The sequence below is a fragment of the Mesocricetus auratus genome, unplaced genomic scaffold (genome assembly GCF_017639785.1).
Source record: "Mesocricetus auratus isolate SY011 unplaced genomic scaffold, BCM_Maur_2.0 Super-Scaffold_100010, whole genome shotgun sequence".
Lineage (NCBI taxonomy): Eukaryota > Metazoa > Chordata > Mammalia > Rodentia > Cricetidae > Mesocricetus > Mesocricetus auratus.
The window spans coordinates 58,661,924-58,684,511 of record NW_024429194.1 but is presented as its reverse complement, the minus strand read 5'-3'; the positions used below and the strand labels follow the sequence as shown (position 1 = coordinate 58,684,511).

The 22,588-nt window shown below is 38.8% G+C and overlaps 1 protein-coding gene across 3 annotated transcripts in view; it reads left to right on the top strand.

Annotated features, from left to right (window-relative positions):
- Positions 1-10,165: 10,165 nt before the first annotated feature.
- The window catches only part of Gls (glutaminase), a 64,996-nt gene continuing 52,573 nt past the window's right edge, over positions 10,166-22,588 (top strand). For all 3 annotated transcript variants that reach the window (XM_021235576.2, XM_021235577.2, XM_040753663.1), the window contains exons 1-3: positions 10,166-10,708; positions 20,255-20,351; positions 20,675-20,796. In XM_021235576.2, the coding sequence (XP_021091235.1) occupies positions 10,317-10,708; positions 20,255-20,351; positions 20,675-20,796 (611 nt within the window). In that variant the 5' untranslated portion in view covers positions 10,166-10,316. The remainder of the gene's footprint in view (positions 10,709-20,254; positions 20,352-20,674; positions 20,797-22,588) is intronic.

Sequence of the window (22,588 nt, the reverse complement as noted above, 5' to 3'; positions counted from 1 at the left end):
CAAATATCCAAAAAGCACAAGAATTTAATTTATAAAGAGAACTAACTGGATTCTTCCTCACATTTTATGGGGAACACCAATATTTGGCATCCCTACATTCTATACTGATGCAAATAAATCAGGAAAGGCAGGTTACAAGTCAGAAAATTTAAGTAGAGTGGCTCAAAGTCCTTATGACTCTATCCAAAAGTCAGAATTACATGTTATTCTCATGGTATTAATGGATTTTACAGAGTCTCTTAACATAGTTACTGATTCACAATATGCAGAGAGTTGTTTTACATATTAAAACCACTGAATTTATATCAGATGATATAGACTTAACTTTATTATTTTTTCAGTTACAAGACATATTCAAGAACAGGAATCACACATCCAATCCCATATGGGTCTTCCGGGCCCTCTAGCACAAGGTAGCGATTAAATAATAAAGTATTGATAGGAAATGTGCTAGAGGCCTCAGAATTTCATTTTAAAAAATCCTGTCAACAGTTAAGGTTAAAAAAAAAGATTGTTTAAGAGCTTAGCAACAAGTCAAGGAAATTATAAGGAAATGTCCTACTTCTTCTTTACACAACTACTACTGGCAGTAAGTAACCCAAAGGGTACTCAAAGGAATGAAATCTACATATGGATGTGTTCCATTTTATAGAATTTGGAAAATTAAAATACTTACATAACACCATTGAGAGCTATGCAGGATGTCAATGGCCAACTGCTTTGAGTTCTGAAAAGACTGATACCTGTACAAATTAAGACAGACAATGCTCCGGCATATGTTTCTAAGAAAATGAAACAGTTTTTTTATTTATTACAATATAAAGCATATTACAGATAAACTACACAATCCTACAGGGCAAGCAGTAATAGAAAGATCAAATTGAGCTCTAAAGGATATGCTAAATAAACGGAGAGGGGTAATAAGACTCCCCCTCAAATAGATTTCACAATGCTCTATTAATTTTGAGTTTTCAAAATGTGAATGAGAAAGAATGACAGCTGTGGAGAGACACTGGGTAACAGAAAAAAAAACCACAAAATTAAATCAGCCTATATACATTGAAGATGTGCTGACCTCAGAATGGAAGCCAGGATATGTGTTATGTTGGAAAGGGGGTTTTGCTGTTGTTTCCACAGAAGAAAAGCTATGGATACCATCAAAATTGATAAATATTAGATTTGAAAGAGAGACATGTCTTGATTAGAAGAGGTGGTGGCCTATTAAACAGCATGGCCGTTCAATCTAAACTAACTTGACAACTAACAAATGCTTTTCCTTTTATCAGATATAACTTGCCGTGAGGAAACCTCCCCAAAATGAAGGTTGGGAAGGGTTTTGTTTGTGTCTTTTCAGGAGAATGGAGGCATCCAGCTAAGGAAACTGAAGACCACTGAACAAATAAGATGTGTGAAGAAAAAGGACAAATCATCCAGAAAAATAAAATGTCCAAGAAAAGGAGTAAATTAGGTCTGTTAGTATATGTCATCTCCAATGGGATAAAAATTCATAGATCTTTCCATTTGTTTCTGCTTTCCTTTATAGACATATAATGCAAATGGTCTTTTTGTAATTCCAGTCCAATTAAAAATTAAAGCTGGCTTTGGAGCTGGAGGGTGGCTCCAAAGTAAAATGCAAAATCTCTGTCTCATTTCAGGAGTACCACCTGAAGTAAATCTAAAACCATGATGCCCACATTCCCAAGAGATGGGGGTGGTTTTTGGTTGTTAAATGGGTTATGGCTATTTGTTATTGTTTAGGGGGTGTTGGTTACAAGTTGTTATTGGTAATGAAAGAAAAAATGGGGCTATATATGGGTTAGGATATAAGTGTAGATTATTTAATCTACTCTGAATAAAAGGGGGTGATATAGAAATAGAATAAAAAGTTAGATTATTGAATCTACTTTTAAGCCAAAAAAGCAACTACCAGTTGCTTGAATTTTTTTATATGTTGATACAAATTTAAGATTATTTTTGTTAGAACATACTGTACATACATTTCTAATATTTTTCAAGGTATTGTGCCTATGGAACTCATAACAATGTAATGCAATTTTTTAGCCCTTGAAAGTTATTACCAACTACTTAGGATAATAAGGAAATGCAGGTTAGTAATCAGTCACCTATTACAATCAAACAGTCATATTAGATATGTTTTCAAGGTCAAACAGATGTATTTTAGATAGACAGGTCATCTTCAAACACTTCAGAAATCTACAGAATATGACACATAAGTTGTTTTAATGACATAGGTTTTTATTTTTTATGACAATGAGATATGACTGCCTCTGGCAGCACCAATCTACTTCAAAGAAGATGATGGTCATCAAAGAAACTCCTTATGGAGTTTGCTTTCATTATGGCAAAAGTTAGTCAGTGGGCAAGAAACTGCCCTTGCCCTGACTGCTGACAGTATGCTGTCCATATTGACACAAAAGAAAGGACTGCTGAATTTTGCCTAGACAAGGTAAGACAGTCCTTCAGAATATGCTGCTTCACAGAAAACTCTGTCAGATATGCTAGTCCTGTAGGCTGAAGATAGATGCCCCAATATTGCAGAGAAGCCTTGGGTGACTGTCCAGGCAGCCAGCTGTTTTTCTCATTTCTCACATCTTTTGGAAGCAGCTTGCTTTCACTCCCTGCTTACAAAAGCCATATTATTTCCTTCTTGGGAATCTGATAGAGTTGAAGACTTTATAGCTATAGTTTTTCTTGTTACCAGAAGCAGAATAGAAATCCACTAGAGAGGTGTAAAGAGTATACGGTTGAGAGACGTTAAACGATAGTTTTGGTAATGCAAGTTAGAATAGAAAGTGAATTAGGTACAGCCTTTTGGACTCACCAAGATATGATAGATACAGAGTATTTTCTCTGAATTTATCAGTTGCTAATGGACTAGACGTTGTTGATGTGTTTGTTATTGCCTATATATTGTATATAGTTATTGTACTTATTGTATATAGTTTTTCTTATATTAATTATAGCCTTCTTTTATTTTAGACAAAAAAGGGAAAATGTGGTGATATTTTGTTTGTACTCTAACAATAAAACTTGCCTGAAGATCAGAGGGCAGAGCTAGCCACTAGATCGCCATAGAGGTCTGGAGGTCTGTCCATATAGACTAGCAGAGAGGAATATAAGGCAAGAGGAGACAGATGTCAGTCTCTTTTTGGCTGAGAAGTTGGCAAGGGAAGGTGTGACTGTGGCTTGCTTCCTTTGTCTCTCTGATCTTTCAGCATTGACCCCGATAACTGACTCCAGGTTTTTGTTACTAAGACCAATTAGAACTTGTGCTACAGGAGGCATCTGAGATGAGTCCTGGGATACAGAAGTTATATTCAGGTGGGTATGGAAAGGGAGATCACTGGTGCAAAAGCCATAGGGCCTAGAAATACATGGTGCTTTTAAAATAAGTCACTGAACTGTTGAGTGGATCTAACATTTCTTTGTCAATTTTCTCACCTGCAAGCCGAGATCACACTTTAAATGACTGTTTTGAAGTTGATTTGAATCCACAAAGTTACCTTGGACATACAGGGCTTAGGACTCACAAATGAAAGGAAAAATAAGGTGGAGGAAACTTATTATTCTTTTCTCAGTGTAGCGGAACATTTTTGCGGGGGGGGCAAGGAGAGGGAGAAATCATTTGCAAAGTTAGAGGGGTCACTCTGTGTTCAAACCTAAGCTTAATTAGGTTTTTCAGTGTTTACTGTGTCTCCTATTAAATCTCTGCTTTTAAAAGCTATAAGGTACCATATGTGATCCCTAAACAACTGAGAGTCATCAAGCATACACTGGTTGAAACACAAACATAATTTACTGTAATTTCAAAAAAGTATGAGGGGCTGGTGCAATAGCTTAGCAGTTAAAAACACTGCTTTTACCCAGGACTGGGGTGCAGTTCTCAGCACCCACATGGCAGCTCACAACTGTCTATAACTCCAGTTCCAGGGGATGCAATGCAGGCACTTCTGCAGGCACCAGCACACACATGGAGCACATATATACATGCAGCCAAAAACCTCATACACATAAAATTACAATAAGTCTTTTTAAAAATGTGAGCAAATAAGAAGCTATAATAAATTCTACTTAAACTAAGTAGAGACAAAGATACCATGATGGCTAATCTTCTCTGTCGACTTGACATACCTGGGTAGTGGGAGCCTACTACCCAGTAGAATTGATGTCTATTTTCTTTGATCAGATTGACCCGAAGACATGACTGTGAGGCTAATTGATGATGTAGGAGGGCCCAAAGCAAACCAGGATTGAAATAGACACAGAAAGTTGTAGATGTGGCTTTGAATCAGTAGGATATCTTAATGGAAGTCCATACTTAATCAAATTCACTTAAATAAGAAGGTGATATTTCATGTGTAACAAGGAGTCCTAGAGTTGAGTCAGTGACTCCAGAATGCCATGGAACTTCCAAGTTCTTTTTCTGTCTCTTCCTTTAATTGGCTTTGGTGATCTGGGTTTGCTACGAGGAGGGATCCCGTCCTGGTAACAGGACGGTAGCTGTAGATTCAAGGGAATTCAGTGTTCATGTCTGGTCAGGTCCAATGATGGGACACAAAATCAGCTTTGGGAAACAGACATTTAAAAAAATGTTACATTGCTATTACCATGTGGACTATTCATGGTAAAGTAGAACATGTCCCTGTTAGCCAAATTATTATTACAGATGTTCTGAATGCTGTCTCACTCTACCCCCCAAATGAGTGAACTCTTGCATTTAAAAGTCATGGAATGCACTTTAGTTTTAAAATTTGCATATCTGTATCATTTGGGAAACCCAAAGTCCCAGCTAACTATGCCCACAATAGCTAGATTTTGCTGGATAGATTAACGTTGCCATTTCGACGGGAACTTCTAATTCCTACCTGCTGCAGTGTCCACTCTCTAATGGTGACACTGGTCTGCTTTTCTCAGGTTACCTACCTAGTCCCACACTTTGAGGAAATTACTGTCACAGAAGGCATTCTGAGGCCTAGGTGATTTTGTGTCTATAAACATAATTTGCATAGGCATTTATTTGATGGTTCAAAAGAAATGAGGTCAAGTGCCAGATCTAGCTGGAGGGTATGTCTTCACCAACTCTATTATTAATTAGCTATATGCCCTTATTAACTTATAACTTTTCTAGTTATAAAATTAAGCAATTGAAATGTGCCACTGGAATATTACAAAGATAAATTAAATCTTCATGTTTTATTGATGAAAGAATTGTTTTTATGGTTGAGCTAGTTATTAATAGTTTTCTCTACAAATATTTCAGTTAAATATATGCCACTGTTGTATCTTGTATACAATCTGCAGCTGAAATATAGTTTCATGTGAATTGTCCTCTTGAAATATATAATGTAGCTCCATTGCTTACCAGTTGTACTACCCAGTGTTGACTGTAAAATTAAACTCAAGAGTTGCTTTAATAACTTATCATTTATAATAATTGTTATAGAGTTGTGATGGCTTTCAATACTGACACAAAAATCCTCTTATTGCACTATTTCAAATAGAGTAAAAGTGAGTATAACATCCGTATTTGCTTCAGAGTTTTCAAATTCAAATTGCCATTTTAAGAGCTCAATTACAATAAGGTTCCTTTCTTTTCACGGTATTCGTCAGTAATAAACATTGGCTTTGCTTGGAGTGGCCGGGTAGAGAAGAAATTCTTTCTCTAGACGTGTCAATCGATCTTGAAAGGAAAAGAGAGATGGCAGAGCCAAATGATGACGTGGTAGTGGCATGCCAGGTTGTGTCCTTGCATGTTTTATTCAAGGTCAAGTCTGAAATCCAAAAAAGTGAAGTAATGAAGTGTCTCTTTGGGAGAGACGCAAATATTTGGGGACAATACTACACTCTGTCACAAAGGACATTTTCTTCTTGAGCAGGAATCACTTGACTAACTTTTGGACTATTTACAAAAACACAGGCGGATGCTAACGTATAAGAATAAGACTGTCTTATCTCTTGGATGAGGACATTTGACTTAAATTTCCTATGAATCCACAGAAAAATCAGAAAATCACTTTGAAACTTAATGACTCATTGGAGGTCCAATTGTTTTCAGTATAGTCTAAGTACAATTAGTACTAACTTACACACTCAACTGATGAAATCCTCACCATATCACCGACTGGTCTGTTCCCCCCTCAACTCCCCTTCTAGCCACCAGGGGATTCTCAGAAAGAGGACATTTTCAGTTAGACTGATATCACATGCCGCTCATATTTAATAGAATTCCATTATTTTTGTGTGCTATTATAATTAAGGAAGGTGCAATTTCATATATATAGATGACATGTTTGAGAAGGCTAATGAAAAAAGCCTAAAATGGCAAATTTTAAAATGTAATTGCTACATGCATGTAGCAGAACATGTAGATTCCCCCTCCTCCTCCCTAGTGACTCTTTCTTAATTTTCAGGTTATTTGTAAGTAGCTGGTACCTCGGGAACCAAGCCCAGCTTGAAAAAAAATGAAGCTTTGCAGCATTCCTTTACTATCTTAAGATACTTTGAAATTTATTTTCTAAAAAGCAAGTAAATAATCTCATTCAGGGGTGCTAGTTTTAATTCTTTAAATAGCATTTTCCCAAACAGTAAAATTATTTGAAATAATTTCCTTTTTGGCTTTTCAATAACGGACCTAAGGACTGATCACTTGGCAGAACAATTTACCACCAGGGAACATTATTAGCTAACAGAGCATTATTGGTATTTCCTGAGTGCTTACATTTGTTGCTATTTAATCCCACAACAGTCTTATAAATGCTAGTGTTACCGTCATTTTATAAATGAGAGATTTACAGTACTTAATGCAGATCTAAGTTCAGCACAGGGAAAAGCAGTCATGTTCCACAGGGTTTCCCAGCAAGGCCTAAGGAGGCCTGATAAAAGCAGGAAGTAGCAACAGAAAGGTTCCCCGAGCCTTCTACATGTCAACAAAATTTCAAACAAAGCAACAGAATGCTAGACAGGTCTTTTCAGCTTTTGTCTAAGGCAATGTTTCTCAGCCTTCCTAGTACTGCAACCCTTTAATACAGTTCCTCATGTAATGGTGACCCCAACCATAAAACTATTGTTGTTGCTACTTCATAACTGTAAGTTTGCTGTTATGAAAAGTAATGTAAATATCTGTGTTTTACGATGCTCTTAGGTGACCCTTTGTGAAAGGGTGGTCTGACTCCCCCCACACACACACCATAAGGGTTGTGACCCCCTGGTTGACATCCACTGGTCTATAGAGAATTACTTACTGTTATCCTCTTGGACAACATACACTAAGCTTGTTATTTGTAAAGATGAAGATCAGAAATGTATAAAGAAGTTATGTTGGCATCTTGAGGCATTAGCCTTTCCTGACCATGAAAGACACAGATGCTCAGGGCGAGCACAACATTCTTCAGGTTAGGGCAGAAATGGCCCACATTCCAGTTTCTCCCTTGGATTGTTGATTACCTCACCAGGGCTGTGAGCGGCACCCCACCTGGCAAGGTGGGGGTTCGAGTGTCTCAGACAACCTAACCACACACTAACCTGGAGAACCTTTCCTCTTGCAGGCATTTTCCTCAGGTTCTTATATGCATATAAAGTGTTTTGATAGGGATAGTTTGGTTTGAAGGTGATATGGTTAACTTGAACATAATAGAAACACTATTTCCAAAGTTGTATGTTTAAAATACCATTGAAGATAAAAACATATAAAATGAAGAAAAGGATCAAAGTATTCTGTCATATTTGTATTCTATTTGTAGCAGTTTTGATCTGCTGTACCTTTTTCACTACTTGTTTTATTATTAGAGATTAAATCTCAGTGGCCTCAAGTCTTCTGAGTGTTAGAAGTAACATTTGTCCTTTGTCATCGGTTTGCTCTGGAAAGTAGAAACTCTAGAAAATAATCTACCAATGAGTGCCTTTAAATTTTTTCTTTTCCTATGTTGTATGTATGCATATGTGCACATGTGTGCACTATGCTTGCCTCTCTGTGAAGGTCAGAGGTTCTGGAACTCACCAACATAGCCAGAGTGACTAGCACTGAGTCCTAGGGTTCTACCCCACCCCCACCCCAGTTCCGGGGCTGGGGTTACAGACCTACACACCTGCAGGCCTGACCCTTGGGTCCTCATGCTTGAGTAGTCAGCCCCTCTACCCACTTAGTCGACCTAATTAAATATACTAGAAAGTGCTTAAACCTTTAACCATCAGAAGTCATTTCATTGAGAAATGGGAGAAACTAGGACAAACTTGGCTAAGAACATTGTCTGGATTGGTGAGTAGTGAAAAAGGAGGCAGTAAAACTGATAACTAGCTGTTTCTAAGAAATCGAACAACACTACTGTTTGTAAGCCATCCACAAATCAGTGGGAAAAAAAGTTAGATGTTATTAGGGACAGCATTTGCTACCTTTCCCCCAAAATCTGATGTTCTCCCCTAAATACATCATAATTTTGATTCACTAATGTTAATACTTTTGAAAAGTTCACTGTCCCAGTTTGGTTTCTTATTGCTGTGAAAAGACACCATAACCACAGCAACTCTGATAAAGAGAACATTTAATTGGGGTGGCTGGCTTACAGTTTCAGAGGTTCAGTTCAGTATCATCATGACAGGAAGCATGGTGTGCAGGCAGGTGTGGTGCTCGAGCTGAGAGTGCTACATTTGACTCATAGGCAACAAGAAGTCAATTCACTGTGACATTGAGGGAAGCTTGAGCTAAAGAGATCTCTGAGCCCGCCCCCACAGTGACTCACTTCCTCCAACAAGGCACACCTCCTAGAAGTGCCACTCCTTTTGGGGGCCATTTTCTTTCAAACCACCATATTCACGTTAAGCAATAATAAAACCCACCCAAGTAATTTGCAATTCTGGTTTTTTTTTCTCTACAAGGTCACTTTCCTCATTTTTCCACCTAAAGAGCAGATTGAAAAAAAGAAAAAAAAACAATAAAAACCAACTTAAACATGGCAAGCCTGTGTTATATAATAAGTGAGTACAGGCAGATTCTTTGGTTACTAGTACATTTCAACATTTAAAGATTCATCGATTTACTAAATCTGGTAGAATTAGTGATGCAGCTTACACCCTTTCCGTCTCAGATATCCTGTTAACTTTGGTGAATCTATGCCCTTAAACCTATTTGTTTCAAGAAATAGTTTTAAAACATTTTAATTATAGAGAGAACTATGTGCACAGGGCCGGGGAATACTGTTTGACCCACAGATCTAAAAGGATAAATGTACAAAGTGATGCTGGGCTGAACCGGTTTTGAGAACTGGTATCCAGACGATTCTATTTTAAACCAGCGAAACCGCTTTTAAAATAGAAAAAGTATCTGCAATTTTGTTCTCAAGCCAGTAAGCACTAATGAAATTATCGCCGTTCAAAATATTTGGAAAATTGGTGTACATAAAAAAAATAATTCCAGGAGAGGACAGCCACCCTACTCTGGCTTTTTCTCTTTTCGTTGCCCTACGCGTCAACGTTCTAAATGTCTTAAGATGCATCGCTCAAAGGATTTTTTGCTCATTTTTTCCAAAACATTTCACTTCTGGGGAGTAGCCAACCATGGAAAGTTTTAAGCACATTTGTGAGAGGGATGGAGCTCGTCAGGGCTGCCTGGGCAGGACCGATGCCCTCAGAAGGGCGGATACAACCCCCATCACTAGCAGGGGGGCGAGCAGTAGGCGTGGACCAAGCGATCTGCCACCTCCCGGCCTCGCTCCAGCCCCGGGCGGCTCGGACTTGCGCGCTCCTGCTTCCCCGGTAGCTCGAGGACGCGCATCCCGGGGGCGCACCTGCCTGGTGAGCGGCCAGACTCCAGAGGCGCGGTCCCCGCCTAGCGTGGCCTCAGGCGGCCCGAGGAAAGGCGAGCCTCGCCGGCTGGGATGGGCTGCCGGCTGCTCACGTCAGTCGCCCTTCTCCCCGCCCTCCAGGACCCCCGGGACTGCGCACGGGCGCCGAGAGGAACTTGACAGATTCCCCCGCCAATCAGGAGCGAGGTCTCAGGCTGCGCCAATGGGAGCGCGCACAGGGGGCGGGCCGTTAGCGTCTTCCCGCCCCCGGCCGGGGAGCGCGGAATGTCTCCAGCCCTCCCCAGCGCGTCCGCCTCAGTGCGGAGCTCGCGGCGGCTGCGGGAGCGGCGGCAACCGGCAACCTCGGCGGCAGCAGCGGCGGCGAAGCAGGGGCCACACCCCGCCGCGGATCCTCCCTCCTCTTCTCAGCCCTCTCTCCGCCGTGCGCGAGACCATCCCGGGAGGAGCGCGGCCGCCCACGCCCGGAGCATCCTCTGGTGACGAGCGGGCGCTGGCGGCATGATGCGGCTGCGAGGCTCGGCGATGCTGCGCGAGCTGCTCCTGCGGCCTCCCGCCGCCGTCGGAGCCGTCCTGCGACGCGCGCAGCCCCTCGGCACGCTGTGCCGGCGCTCCCGGGCCGGGAACCGGCCGGCCGCGGGCCTGGTGGCCGCCGCGCGACTCCACCCGTGGTGGGGCGGGGGCGGCCGCGCCAAGGGCCCGGGCGCCGGCGGCCTGTCCAGCTCGCCCTCGGAGATCCTGCAGGAGCTGGGCAAGGGTGGCGCGCCGCCCCAGCAGCAGCCCGGGGCGTCGCCGCCCGCAGCCCCGCCAGCGCCGGGCTCCAAGGACAGCCCGGGGGAGACGGACGCGTTCGGCAACAGCGAGGGCAAGGAGATGATGGCCGCGGGCGACAAGTGAGTGGCGCGTGTGAGCCGAGGAGGGGTCGGGCCCGGGGCGGTGGGCGGCGGCGGGTGGCGGCTTGGCAGCCGGGGTTCGCGGAAGAGAAAGAAAGCGATGCCAGGCGGCCGGCGACGGCTGCCTGCGCCATGTGATTAGGCCCGGCCCCGCCCGCGCCCCTCCGCCTGCTCCCACTTCCCCTCCGCGCCCGCGCGGGTCGCCCCGGGACAACCGGCGAGCGCCCGGCGAGGGTAGCCGGCCTCCCACCACCCCTGCCCTCGGCCCGCGCCGCGTGCTCAGCGCCCCTGCTCGCGGCCGCAACCCTGACCCGTCTCCGGGCTCGGCGAGGGTGATGCCACACCAACATCCATCTCTGGCGAGTGACATTGAGGAGTCGGGCGGAGAGCGGAGCCTCTACCCTCCCGACTCACCTTTTTACAGGGCGTCTTGCCCCTGCCTGCCTCCTCTAAGCCTCTGCCACCATCCCACTGGATGCCAGATGTGGCCGAGGGCTCTTAATCCTTCGGAGGTGGATCTTTTTGGCGTGCGTAGAGCCATCTGGGCCACCGGAAATAATGCTTGAGAAATGAGATTAGGCGGAATAGGGACATGTGGCCTAGAGGATGAGGCACGCAGCACGGACCACCTGTTCCTACGGGTACCAGCAGTGGCTTGTCTGATGTCTTCTGTGAGAATGACGGGTTTTCGTTGTTGTTGTTGCTTTTTAGAACAAATGAAGGGTGACAAACACGCAAAAATCGAAGTAGTTTGGGGGACTTAATTGTGATAGGATGTGTGGGAATTTAGCCTCAACAAAATTGGGTTTTCTTAAATGTGACACTTTCCTGAGTGCTTTTGTGTAATACAAACAGATTTTGTTTTCCCAACTAGGTAAGCGTTGACTTTTAGACGGATCCTATTTTTCTGACTTCGTACTGACCCGTGTGTCCTGTTTCTGCATTTTGCTTCTCTTTCCAGCTCTTCAGTGTAGCTTAAGTCAAACTGAAAGTGTGAATTTATAACCTCAAGCTCAGGCCTGCTTAATGTTTCCTGTAATTGATGTGGGGACCTTCCTAAAACATTCCTGGTTATTTTCCCAGAGTGAAAAAAAATGCTATTTCAAAACAAATAAAAAAAAAAAGCAAGCACTTTATGATGGACAAAATTTGTGCCACAAACTAGCTTTGATAGTCACGAGCACATTGAAATGTGTTAGTTTAGGTAACATTGATCCCTTTTAGTGTGTGTTTTTTTTTTTTTTTTTTTTTGTTTTTATGAGACAGGGTTTCTCTGTATTGTTTTGGAGGCTGTCGGTCCAGCCCGGCCTCGAACTCACAGAGCTCCTCCTGCCTCTGCCTCCCGAATGTTGGGATTAAAGGCGTGCGCCACCATCGCCTGGCCCTTTTAGTGTTTTTTAAACGTAGACTTAATTTGCAACTCTACTATTTTAGAAAGTAGAATGTGTATTATGTATGCTTAATCACATACAGGGCTCGCCTTACCATCTGGCTTACCAGGCTTATGGCACAAAACACGTTTATACTTAACAGAATTGCATAGTGCATTTGATACCATTTAATAGTTAATATTCACAGTTTGCAGGATGGGAGGTGCTTCCTATTAAAAGTATATCTGGTTCTGTGACACCCCTACCCATCCCGTGACTTTAGTACCCTTTTTTAAAAGTCAGATAGGAAAATGAACTTTTGTGTTTTGCTTCCCCAGAAGTTTCTGGTTTCATTGCCCTATTAATAATACTTATAAATCATTTCAGAGCAGCAACTTAGGAAGGCTATTTTGGCTAATACCCCCATCCTGTTTCCCCTCATTTTGCCCAGCATAAGGAGCCAGTTTTTAGGTAGGGAATTCCCCAAGATTTGCTCAGATTCCTGGAGAGTGTTAAGTGCCAATAAGATAACCTTGTTTACTTTAGTTAAGAGACTAGTGTGAGAGTGTGTGTTTGCACCAACATTTAGATAACAACTAAACAGGTTCAGACCCACTTCAAAAAGTTCTGAGAGCTTTCAGTCAAGGTTCAAGCCACACTGCCAGGAATTTATGTAAAGGGAAGATAGGAAGAAAGTATTATGGTTTGATGTTTCTATTTGGTCTGTCTTCCAAATGTAAACTTTTCCTCTCTTGAACAGTCCATTTTGTCTGTGAGAAGCATTTCTCTAAGTCAGCTCCTGTTTGACCTTTCTAAGCTTTTTGTCATTTCTAAATGCTCAGTCTCCCAAGCATAGGTCTTCCTCAGTCAGCAGTCCATCTGGTTTGCCAGCACCTTCGGACTGCCAGAGCTTATAGTGTTACTAAGAAATAGCCATGTGGAAATTAGAGTTGCTGTATTTTATACAAGGCTTAGAACGATGTTGGGCATGTGTTAAAAACTATACTTTATTTACTAAATAAGAGTTTCTTCTTTTAGTTTAAAAACTTGTTGTGGGTGTTGATCTTTGAATTTCAGACTCATGTGACAGTTTTTATTTTTAGTTCCCAGAGAAAGTTTGTCTTGAAAGAAAGCATGTCTTACATGAAAGCCATGTTTTTAAACTTTGTTGGGAAATAAGGTCAGAGCAAACTGAATACTTAACCACATTGCTCTCATTAGTTCATAGTGCTTTTCTTTCCTTGGTTCAGACCTTATATTTTATTAACCTTATCGTAAATTGTAGCTGTTGGAATGCAATCAAGCTGTCTATTTTTTTTTCCAAAAACCAGTAAAACTCTGAACCCATATCACCTTACACTATATTGTCACAAACCTTCATTCAGTCTGACTAACATTTTAATAGCTTAGAGATAAGCATAATGATCTTTGCTCAAGCTTTCTCTGCAGTGATCTTAATTTATTATCATCATTCAGTCCATCATTAAAAAGCAAACAGCTTGGCTTGCTTCTTTTCATCTTAAAACAGTTGTTCAGTCTGCTTTCCTGGTCGATTTGGGGTATCCTTCCTCACTGAATTCATTATTGCTTTCCCCACTTTACCTTCTCAACAGAACAGGACTAACATTCCTTTAGCTCTGATACTTAGCTTTGTATAGATAATGCCTTAATCCTTAAGCCAGGCTCTATCCTTACATTTATATTTGACTTGACTTGAAATTTAACATTTGTATTGCCAAATCCATCTTTTTTTTTTCCCCTGTCTGTTTTGCACGCTCTAGGTTATCACTTCCAGAAAACAACATGGGCTAGAATGAACATTATCAGTTACAAATGTGTTGTGGCATTAAGAGCTTTGGTTAGCTTGCAAATCTCTCATTGTTTTGTGATTTCCCTAGGAGTAAACTTTTAGGTCATGTGCTTTCTCCTGTTTGTCTTTTGCAATGCAGAGGATTAAGCCTAGCCCTTGCACATACTTGAATGCCATGCTGCTAAACTACCTTTCAACCCTGTTTTAATGGGAAATGAAGAGAGTACCAGTAACTATGTCATATTTTTGAACCCTAATATAAATCAGACATTGCATAGTCATTGATAAACCTGTATATGATCTGTAAGTAATTCATAATATTGAACAAATTTATATAAAGTTCAAAGAGTACAGAAATTTGAGTTCTGAAATTTTAGCTTCTTGCTTGCAGCTTCATTTTATTGAGAAGTCTGTCACCCACAAAATTTAGGGAGCTACCAAATGGAATTCCGCCATTTTTTAAAGTTATTATTTTTAATGTGTTTTACATGTATGTATGTATGTATGTATGTATGTATGTATGTACACCATGTGCATGTTTAGTGCCTTCATAAGTCAGAAGAGGACTTGGGATCCCTTGGATTTGGAGTAAGCCACACTGGATTCTGGGATTGAACCTGGGTCCTCTGCAAGCCATCATCTCTATAGCCCCTAATTTCATCTTTTTGTTAAATGAGGCAATAATATCTAGCCAAAAAATGGGGAAGGATATTGTTTTCTTCTGAGAAGTAAATGTTACCTTGAAGAGCAAGTTTGTGATAATACTTGGGTTTCTACAGTTTTTACAACATTTGAAATTGGTTTAAAAAACAAAGCTAAACAAACAAAAAAAATCCCTCTACTATATTCTTGTAATATTTGAGGTGAAAAACATTCTTTATTAATAGTTCAACAATACCAAATCCTGTATAAATCAAGGGCATGTTTGATAGTTATGTGGGCATTTTCACCTAAGGTACCTACTAGCTAGTAAGAGGAATTAAAGCTGAGGGAACAAATAAATACATTTTTAAAGTTTTGTGATTATTGGTGTCTGTCAGTGTTGTACACAGAGACATTATTCCCAGATTTTCCCTAGACTATGCCATTATACAATTAAAAATTGATTTGGTTATGAAATAGTACATAGAAATAATGTCTGAACTTAGCAGCCTTCTGACTGACAAAGCAGGAATAAAATGGTCTCCTTTGAGAGGTATCCACTCTCTGGTGTGTGACATTCCGTATTCTTGACTGATTTCTAAAGAAAAGTTTACGTGAAAGTGTTATTTTCAAAGCATAGAGCTTGTTTTGGTATAATGAATACCAATTTGATAGTTTTAGGATTTGGAATATATTTTCATTTATTCATTTCTGGTACAGTTTTAAGATTTTAAACTTGTCTTAATAGTTTGATAAGAATTTTTTTTTGTAGGAGTCATTAAAGGAATACAGACTTTGGAGAATATTTTTTAACTTAGGAGTAACTAATAAATTATTCATATTTTAGCAACAAAATAAGCTGAAATATAGAAAATCTATTCCCTAATATTTTTAATATAGTATCTTATGTAGTGGCCCAAGATACTTTATTTGTAGAAAGAGATGATCACTCCTGTTGTTTGTTCAGTCCTGTGCTAAAAGGTAGTTAGTTATAATGAGTTACCTTGATCAACATCAAGGGATGGTTAAGTAAAATTATCATTTCTTAAAGCTATAAGGAAATGGAGTGCTAAGAATACAAAATTTCCCACGAACCATATGATCTTAAATTTTAAAGAAAGATTAGGAAGAGTAATAGATGGACAGCAAAAATTACAGTATTAACTGGGCTTATGAGAATGGACACTGTTTCCCCACCTCTTAATAGTTGTGTTTAAGCAGAATTTCCCTTGTGAATGGAAACAAAAAAATTATCAGTTAATTTTTGATAACCTGCTGCTACTGCTATCCTGGATGTCTCATTTCTGGTTGTATAAGAATAATAAATAAGTATTACACTGAGAAAATCACATAAAATGATTCATACTGGATTTGGACTGCTTGTTTTTTTTCTCATCCATTACCCAGTCATACAAGCTAAAATCCTCAAACATCTGAATTCTAATCTAGTTTTGGTATAAGTCTCCTTGGTGATGTACTCTGTCGTATTAAAACAACAGACTTTTAAATATTTTTCATATTTTTCTTGAGCTCTCTGGTTCGTAGAGCAGGGCAGCTGTGGTACAAAGCAGGCATCAATAGTAGGTAAGTGAACGAGCATTTCTGTTTTCCAGTGCTGTGAATGAACTTCATTTACAGAAAGGAGAGACCAGCACCATAGTTTCCTTACCCCTGCATTAAATATATTTCAGTATAAAGGTACTCTGATGGGTTCTGCTCCATTTAAAAATGGTTTTCTTAGGATAGATTAATTTTTATCCTCTTTAACAATCTCCCCTGACTTACTTTCTATACCCAATTTTTAAATTATAATAAAATAAACATATAATAATACACATAGGTGACCATTTTCGCCATTTTTATTAGGTATACAGGTTAGCAACATTAAGTGCCACCCATAGTTTTTACATTAAGAATGTATTTGTAAATACTAAGCGAGTAAAATTATGTTTTTATTAGAGTTTATGACATTATTTTTAGCAGCTCATTAACAATTAGAATTGGAAAATGACTTCAAAGATCATTTAATTTTGTTTTGTGTATTTCACGAAATACCCCAGAAGAGTAAATTACCTAACCAAGTTTATAATTACCCCCCCAACTGCTATCAACAGTTTTGTGAAGCACTTTATTGAATTAATTGGTCTTTTTTAGGTTTAGGTTTGGGAGAGATCTTAAAAATTCATCTCTCCAACTGCTGCCCCTGCCCTTCTGTTATGTTATGTAAAGGTTATTTGTTGCCTCTATTTAAATACTTGGACAAGAGTTCATGTCTGAAAGGGGCCACTCATTATATTTTCAAAGCTATTTCATTTTCCCTTACTTTTCCCTATAAATTACTTCGTGTAAGTCATCTATAGTGGTACCAAAGTACCACCACAGTAGTATTTGTTTAAAATCTCTTGGTTTTGTAAAAGATTCTTAGTTTGGTTTCTTTTGCTGTAATAGACACATTTCTTAGTTCAGATTTCTATTGTAATAAAATACAAAACCAAAAGCAACTTGGGAGGAAAGGGTTCATTTTGCTTATACTTCCATACAGTTCATCATCAAGGGAAGTCAAGAGTATAAACTGATCAGAGGCCATAGAGGAGTGCTGCTGTGAATTGCTCCTCATGACTTAGACTGCTTTCTTATAGCATCCAAGGCCACCAGCCTAAGGGGGTGGCACCACCCATGGTGGTCTAGGCCCTCCCACATCAATCATTATTCAAGAAAATGACAGTAGTTTGCCCTCCAGCCAGTCTGATGGGGGCATTTTCTCAATTGAGGTTTCTGATTCCCATTGACTCTAGCTTGTGTCAAGTTGGCATTCAACTAGCCAGCACAGCACCATAACCAAAAGTAAATTGGGCAGAAAATATAAAGGGTTTATGTCATCTTATAGGTTAAGGCCAGAGCTTAGAGCAGAAACCACAGAGGAAGACTACTGGCTTGTTCAGGGTTGAATGGTACCCCCTACTTGAACTAGCAATTAACATGCCTCACAGATGTGACTACATGCCAGTCTGACCTGCTTATTAGTTGATGGTCCCTCCTCCCAGGTGACTCTAGATTTGTCAGATTAACAGCTGAAGCCACGAGAAAGCAGGAAAAAAGTCATCTAGCATATAGTTTAACTTTTGAATTCTAATAGTAAAATATATGGTTATGACACCATAAAGGCAATAATGCTCTTTGGTGTGATTTCTGCTTTCTTGAGTTCAAGCTATTTTCTTTGGGTTGTTTGCTCTGTAGCTCTGTCTGGCCCCGGACTTAGAATCCTGCTTTCTCTGTCCTAAGTGCAGGGATTACAGGTATGAGTTGCCACACCAATCTTTACAGTTTAATGATCATGTATCTTAGTCATGGTTTATGTTTTTTCCTATGGACGCAAATTAGTTTCTTCACCTTTAAGCAAGTAAATATTTACTCAGTTTGCTAGCTGTGGTAATAAAGGGCCATTTTTATTTTTTTCAATATGTACCATAAGTGAAAGAAGTGTATATTTAGTGTCATTTACATAGCTTTTAGGCAAAGTAAATACCATTTACCGGTGTGATAAATATGTAGAAAGCTTATTCTGCAGTTTTTAAAGTAATAAACTGCCATTATCTAAAGTTGTATCTGACAGACCACTTTCTGTAAATAATTGGTATGTTATTATTCACTGATCTTGACAGCTGGTTCAATTTTTCTTTAAATATTAGGTCATCAGTATTATTGAACTCTTGTTTAAGGCTATTAGATCAGGATAAAACCTAGAAAACATGCTTGTGCCTTGGTAAAGAAACAAGTAGGAAGTAAGTCAAAGGACCCACTAGTGCCATAGTAATTTAAATCCCACATTCAGAGACACAGACATTCAAAATTCATTTCTGCTGTTGTGCAGCCTTGGGAAGGTTCTTAATCTTTCTGAACCAGTATCTTTCTCTCTCTGTGGTCAGAGATAGTGTTATTCATTTTTGTCAGCAAGTAAATTTGTTTAGTACCAGAAATTATGTGATATTTTTGTAATACTTATATTTCTGTCCACAGATCATTAATTAGAATGAATTAAATAAGAATGTTTATAAAACACTTAGCACAGTTATTATTAAAATATTGTAGGTACTTTTAAAAAACAGTCCTCTAAGGTCAAAATTGTGTCATGATATGTCAGCATTTTATAAAGGTTAACTTTTAGAACATACTAGTATTGATAAATTGATATATTTTTAGGGTTTGTTTTTTTTGAAGGTTGGGGCTGGTGAGGTGATGGCTCAGTTGATAAAAGCACTTGCCACCCAAGGCCAGAATCCCGAGTAGGATCATTGGAAACCACATAAAGGGAGAGAGCTAAAGTTGTTTTCAGACTTCCCTCATGCCCCCATGCCTGCTTGCACTCACACACGGTATTAATAAAAAAATTTTAAAACCTTCAAGATTGGTGCAACAGTGTTTTGAAAACATGAGTGATGTTATTAGAAATCTTATATGTCTTATGAATGTACATGTTTGTGAGTCAACTATTTTATTGTCTTTAAAAAATGTGTGTGTGTGTGTACGTGCACACACACTTATGCATTGATGAATCATACCAGGTAGGTGGAGGATTGGTCTGCCTTAGACCTGTGATTCTATTCTAGTGTGAGACAGGGTCTTAACTGTAGCCCATACTGGCCTAGATTTCCATCTGTAGTCAGGCTGCCTCTGAACTCGGGGAGATTCTCCTATCTGAGCCTCCCAGAGTTGAGGTTGCAGGTGCTAGGAATGCCTTGCTGAGACCTGTTATTCTTATATTTCTGAAAGTGATTGATAATTGGAATAAAGAAGTATGTTTTGAGTTTCTGAAACCTTTCCCCCAGAATACATTAAATTTGTGTATGATAGTTTACTTAAATCCTGTTCAATAGGAAAAATTGCTTTCCTGTTTACTCTTAACATTTTTCTTACATTAACTAATTAAGAGTTTTACTATTTCTGGTAAATTTTTCTTCTAATACTCTTATTTATGAAGTTTCATTTTTTTGTTTATTTTATATTTATGTAAGTGTACATTGCTTTAGAAATAACAAGAGATGGAGAGATGACCTAGTGGTTAAGATCCAGAGGACCCAAGTTTGGTTCCCAGTATGGCAGTCAGGAAGCTCACAACTGATGTAACTGCAGGTCTATGATATCTGATGCCCTCTCCTGGCCTCTGCAGGCACTTGTACACATACATGCACATGGGGAAAAAGAAAAGAATAACTAGTTGCTATCAATTGAGTGCTTATATTCTATCAGAGTCCATGCTTACAGTCTATCAGAATCAGCACAGCCGTGGTTTTCATTGCTGTAGTATTCACAATGGCTAGGAAGTGTAACTGTAGATACCCATCAGATAGATGGATAAAGGAATGTGTGTGTGTATATGTGGAATTTTATCGAGTTCTAAAACACAGTGAAATCATTTGGAAGCATCATATTAAATGAAGTAAGCCAGACTTTAGAAGGAGACATACTGTATATTTCTTTCATAAACAGACACCTAGATTTAAAATTGTGTGTGTGTGTGTGTGTGATACTAAAAATGATCTGGCATTGGAAACTATTAATGTTTTTTAAACTTTTCCAGTGTGGTTTAGGGGGAATCAGTGTTTATTTTGGCTGTGTCATCTCAACTATAGTTTGGTACAGTGGTTATTTAATTATAGACTTGATTTTCATCAATTAGAACAGTCACACAAGGATTAATTTTGTATTATTTTCCTTCTCCTTTAGCAAAATAAAACAGGGTCTGTTACCTAGCTTGGAAGATTTGCTGTTCTATACAATTGCAGAAGGGCAAGAAAAGATACCCGTTCACAAGTTTATTACAGTAAGTTTGTATTTTTCTCTCAACTTTCAAAGAAGTAATACTGAGTCACATACTATTGAAGTATAGTTTTAATGTTTATCTGACATGTTTAAGTTCTGACAGTGTTTCTCTTGTCAGATTTTTACCATGCTCACTTCAAGGTAGTCAATGAAAGAAAAACAATGAGAAACGTATCCAGAAAGTGGATAATAGTAATATAAATACATCATACATGGTTAAATCTTTCGTAGAAACTTTTATATACAGGAATGAAACTTATAGTGGAATAAGCATATACATTATCTGCGCTATATATTTACAAACTCTTATTTTTTTAAAAACAGGCACTCAAATCTACAGGATTGCGCACGTCTGATCCCAGGTTGAAAGAGTGTATGGATATGTTAAGATTAACTCTTCAGACAACGTCAGATGGTGTCATGCTAGACAAAGATCTTTTTAAAAAGTAAAAATTTCTGCCAAACCTTTAATGGTGATTTGCTATGCTGTATGCTGATTTTGCTTTTAAAACACAATTTTACATTTCAAAGACCAGTGCTTTAGTGTAACCAAGAAAAGAAATTTGTCAATATTTCTTTGAAAAACAGTGATGGCATATATTGAAGTGCTATTGTATACTAGGTTTAATTAAGTCAGTTGTAATGAAAGATAGCCATCAATGTTGTTTTGTGCCTAGAGATTATATTCTGTTTGGGTGTTCTATTCAATCCTCATGATTTGCTGACTTTTTTCAATTTGGTATGTAAATTAATTTCCATATGGTGATTAAGATGGTGGACATAGGACTTCAGACAGCTCTGTAGTCCTTATATTTATATATTTGGATCACCTGATTCTCTTTTAAAATGTATTAATGAATGGGTTTTAGGCTATTTTTTTTCCAAAACAATTGAGAATTTAAGGATGGAGTATTTTGACATTGCTGAATTTGTATATCTGTTTCTTAATATTTACTGTTTTTGTAAAACAGTATGAAATTACAAACAACTGTAAGACATGGTGGTTTTGTTCTTGTTGTTTTTCCCTAAGCTACAAGGCTTAAGTTGAGGTAGATCCAAGGAATGTCTACATTTAATTTAAAAGTTCATTTTTGTGTGTCTGTGTTTAATTGCCTTTCTTTTCTTTGGTGGATTGAGAGATTAGTTCTAGATCTCTCCTGGGGTTATTCCAGCATCCCTAGGAGGTATAAGTGTTTAAGTAAGGTTCTATGAAGTTTCTGCCATACTTGCTTGTGACACTTCTCCAGTTCCGCATTCTCATCGGAAGATTCCTGGTTCTGTTAATGCAGCCAGAATTAATGTGTAGCTATTTTATTAAGCTTGCTTTGCAATTGGTATTAAGTCTGTTGACCAGTTTATTTTATGAAGGGAATGAATTCACCTTCAAATTTATTTGTGCCTTTGGAGTAAGGATTTGTCTTATGAACTGTCTGTACAAAGTACTCTTTCTTGATTATGGTGCCTTCTGGGAAGTTATTTTAGTTTATCTATGAGTATAGTTAATTGATGGTAGGTTGGAGTGTGAATAAAGGTGTAGGGAGCTGGATTTGCAGTTTTTAAGGGAAAGCACTAAATTGCAGGTTTAAACCTTCTTTAAAATGTGCTTTATGAGCATTGTTTCATTATAAAATTAAAAGCAATTTAAATACTCTATTAGTTATGAACCCAAAGAACCACAGTTATAAAATTTTGCTTGTAATTGAATTCATATATAATAATTACCACAACTTTAAACACAAATTCAAGTTTTAATGTAGTCTGTATAATGGGTCATAGTCAAAAGATTTTTCTTCCCATTTCTAGAATGAGATAACTCGAAACCTCTGACTATGAGCTTTTTTGGTCACTTAGAATGCTGATTCCTCCAGAGACATTCCTTCTCTGATTACAAGTATACAAAGTTACTAGTTGGGGTGCTAAAACTAAATAGTCTCATCTCTATGCTGTTGGAAAGGAGTTGTTAAAACATGGAATTCCTTTCTTCTGAGAGAAGAAATTATAAAGGTAGATAATTCAGGTTTAAGGGAAAGTGTTGATTTTTACCTAAAACATAAATCTACTTAACCATTATAGTAGAGAAACAAATATTGGATGTGACTTTTTAAAACATGGATAAATGAATTTTAACATTTGAAGGTTGGAGGCTGCCTATGTCTCTTTATATAGTCAGTGGTTTTTTTTTTTTTTTTTTTTTGGTTTTTACGAGACAGGGTTTCTCTGTATTGTTTCGGAGGCTAT